Below are 2,592 nucleotides of genomic sequence, written 5' to 3'. Positions count from 1 at the left end.
AGGAGGAGGGGTTGAACCGTGTTTTGTGCTTGGCTGCTCAGTATTCACAGAAGGACTCAGTGAGCCAGGGCTGGTGGAAGAAACTAGAGGGACAGCGGTTGTTGAAGACATAATGGACGCTGTAGTTGTCTGTGTAGTTTCTGGTGCAGAAGTGCTAGAGGAGCCCGATGTCACAGGAAGTGAGGTTTCCTGACTTGGCATAAAGCTCCGACTGGAAGACATAGATATGGTTGAGGAAGAGGGCACAACCGTGCTGTGCAATCCTTCCGAGGAAGGAGCGGGAGAAGGAGATGTGACCTGTGACTGAGTGGAAGTCTCCTTGGGTGTGCTGGGACTGGACCTTGTTTGGCCAGTTGTGTGGCTGGAGCCATGGTTTTTGGCAGTGGAAAAGGTGGAGGGCAAGCTGCTCTGAAGATTTGCCGTGCTGGAAGAAAAGCTACTGTGCACAATACTTGATGTTTCCGCATTGGTACTCACAGTTGTTGATTGCAATGTTCGCTCGTGGGAGGTTGTCATTGTGGAAGAAGGAGGAGGGGTTGAACCGTGTTTTGTGCTTGGCTGCTCCGTATTCACAGAAGGACTCAGTGAGCCAGGGCTGGTGGAAGAAACTAGAGGGACAGCGGTTGTTGAAGACGTAATGGACGCTGTAGTTCTCTGTGTAGTTTCTGGTGCAGAAGTGCTAGAGTAGCCCGATGTCTTAGGAAGTGAGGTTTCCTGACTTGGCCTAGGGCTCCGACTGGAAGACACAGATATGGTTGAGGAAGAGGGCACAACTGTGCTGTGCGACCCTTCCAAGGAAGGAGCTGGAGAAGGAGATGTGACCTGTGACTGAGTGGAAGTCTCCTTGGGTGTGCTGGGACTGGACCTTGTTTGGCCAGTTGTGTGGCTGGAGCCATGAGTTTTGGCGGTGGAAAAGGTGGAGGGCAAGCTGCTCTGAAGATTTGCCGTGCTGGAAGAGAAGCTACTGTGCATGACACTTGATGTTTCTGCATTGGTACTCAGAGTTGTTGATTGCAATGTTCGCTCGTGGGAGGTGGTCATTCTGGAAGAAGAAGAAGGGGTTGAACCATGTTTTGTGCTTGGCTGCTCAGTATTCACAGAAGGACTCAGTGAGCCAGGGCTGGTGGAAGAAACTAGAGGGACAGCGATTGTTGAAGACGTAATGGACGCTGTAGTTGTCTGTGTAGTTTCTGGTGCAGAAGTGCTAGAGGAGGCCGATGTCACAGGAAGTGAGGTTTCCTGACTTGGCCTAGGGCTCCGACTGGAAGACACAAATATGGTTGAGAAAGAGGACACAACTGTGCTGTGCAACCCTTCCGAGGAAGGAGCGGGAGAAGGTGATGTGACCTGTGACTGAGTGGAAGTCTCCTTGGGTGTGCTGGGACTGGAACTTGTTTGGCCAGTTGTGTGGCTGGAGCCATGAGTTTTGGCAGTGGAAAAGGTGGAGGGCAAGCTTCTCTGAAGATTTGCTGTGCTGGAAGAGAAGATACTGTGCACGATACTTGATGTTTCCGCATTGGTACTCAGAGATGTTGATTGCAATGTTCCATTCTTGGATGTATTCCTTGTGGATGAAATGGAAGGGGATGAATCGTTCGTTGTGCTTTCTTTCGTAGGAGCTGGGGTGCTGTTACTCTCTGTAATGAATGTAAACCATATTTAAGTGTCAGAAATAGATTAATAAGAAGTGTTTTGAAATATATGAAAATGTAATTAATTCTTTTAAACCACCTTCTTAAACTTTTCTGAAATGCCACAAATGGCGGATTTGTCATGTAAAGTCGTTGTGCAACATTGTGCAATTGAGGGTTCCTGAGAGCAGACTTGCTCTCAGGCCAGCCTGGAGCAAGAGCAGTCAGGCCGTATCTTTTGGGATAGGCAGGATGCCAGCGTGAGCCTCTGGCCAGGTGCAGCTGGCATGGCGCCCACAGAAGTTCCTTAAGAGAGCCCTGCAGGTGCCCTAATGTCTTCTCCTGCCTGGTGAAGCCGATCCTCAGCCCTGCTTCCTCACTACGGCCGGACTGGAAAGGAATCCCCAAGACACCATCCATGGCTCTATGTTTTCCCACATTCCATGAATGACAGGGATGGAGGGAACACTTACCAAGTGTTGTAGTTAATGCGGGAGAAAGAGGCTATAATAACATTTCACATAAATAGATTTTTGCTTTAAAATGGGGAGAGGGAATAAAATGCCAAGATAGAAGGCGGGTTCCTGGCTTGGCAGCATGTCCTCCCCAAAAAGTCTTGAACAGTCCAGCAAACCCCCGGGGGGCAATTCCTGGCCAACGTTAGGAGAGTTACTGAACAGCCAGTGCAGCTTGGCAAGGAGGCCGAGGACCCCCAGAGGCTGAGACTCCCTCCGCAGACGTGTTTAAGGGGGCAGAACCGGGATGTGTTTGGCTGGATCCCATGGCTCCAGGAGCCCTTTCGCCCTCTCCTGGGAGCCTCCGAGCCCAAAGGAAGCCCTCCCCCACTTCGGTCTGCCTCTGTCCAACTCAAGGCAGGGCACATTTTTTAATTTTCTTTCTGTAATACGGGGGACGGGTACCGAACAGTGTCAGCTTCACCTGGAAATTCACCTGTGCAGAC

The 2,592-nt window shown here is 50.6% G+C and overlaps 1 protein-coding gene across 1 annotated transcript in view; it reads right to left on the bottom strand.

Annotated features, from left to right (window-relative positions):
- The window catches only part of MUC3A (mucin 3A, cell surface associated), a 15,307-nt gene extending 13,256 nt beyond the window's left edge, over window positions 1–2,051 (bottom strand). Inside the window, exon 1 of the mRNA XM_015813172.1 lies at window positions 1,930–2,051. Within this exon, the coding sequence (XP_015668658.1) occupies window positions 1,930–2,051 (122 nt within the window). The remainder of the gene's footprint in view (window positions 1–1,929) is intronic.
- Between the last annotated feature and the right edge of the window lie 541 nt (window positions 2,052–2,592).

This window comes from Protobothrops mucrosquamatus, unplaced genomic scaffold (assembly GCF_001527695.2).
Source record: "Protobothrops mucrosquamatus isolate PMUCROS unplaced genomic scaffold, P.Mucros_1.0 scaffold141, whole genome shotgun sequence".
Taxonomy (NCBI): Eukaryota; Metazoa; Chordata; class Lepidosauria; order Squamata; family Viperidae; genus Protobothrops; species Protobothrops mucrosquamatus.
Note: the sequence above shows the minus strand (reverse complement) of the source record. Positions and strands in the feature narration are given on the sequence as shown.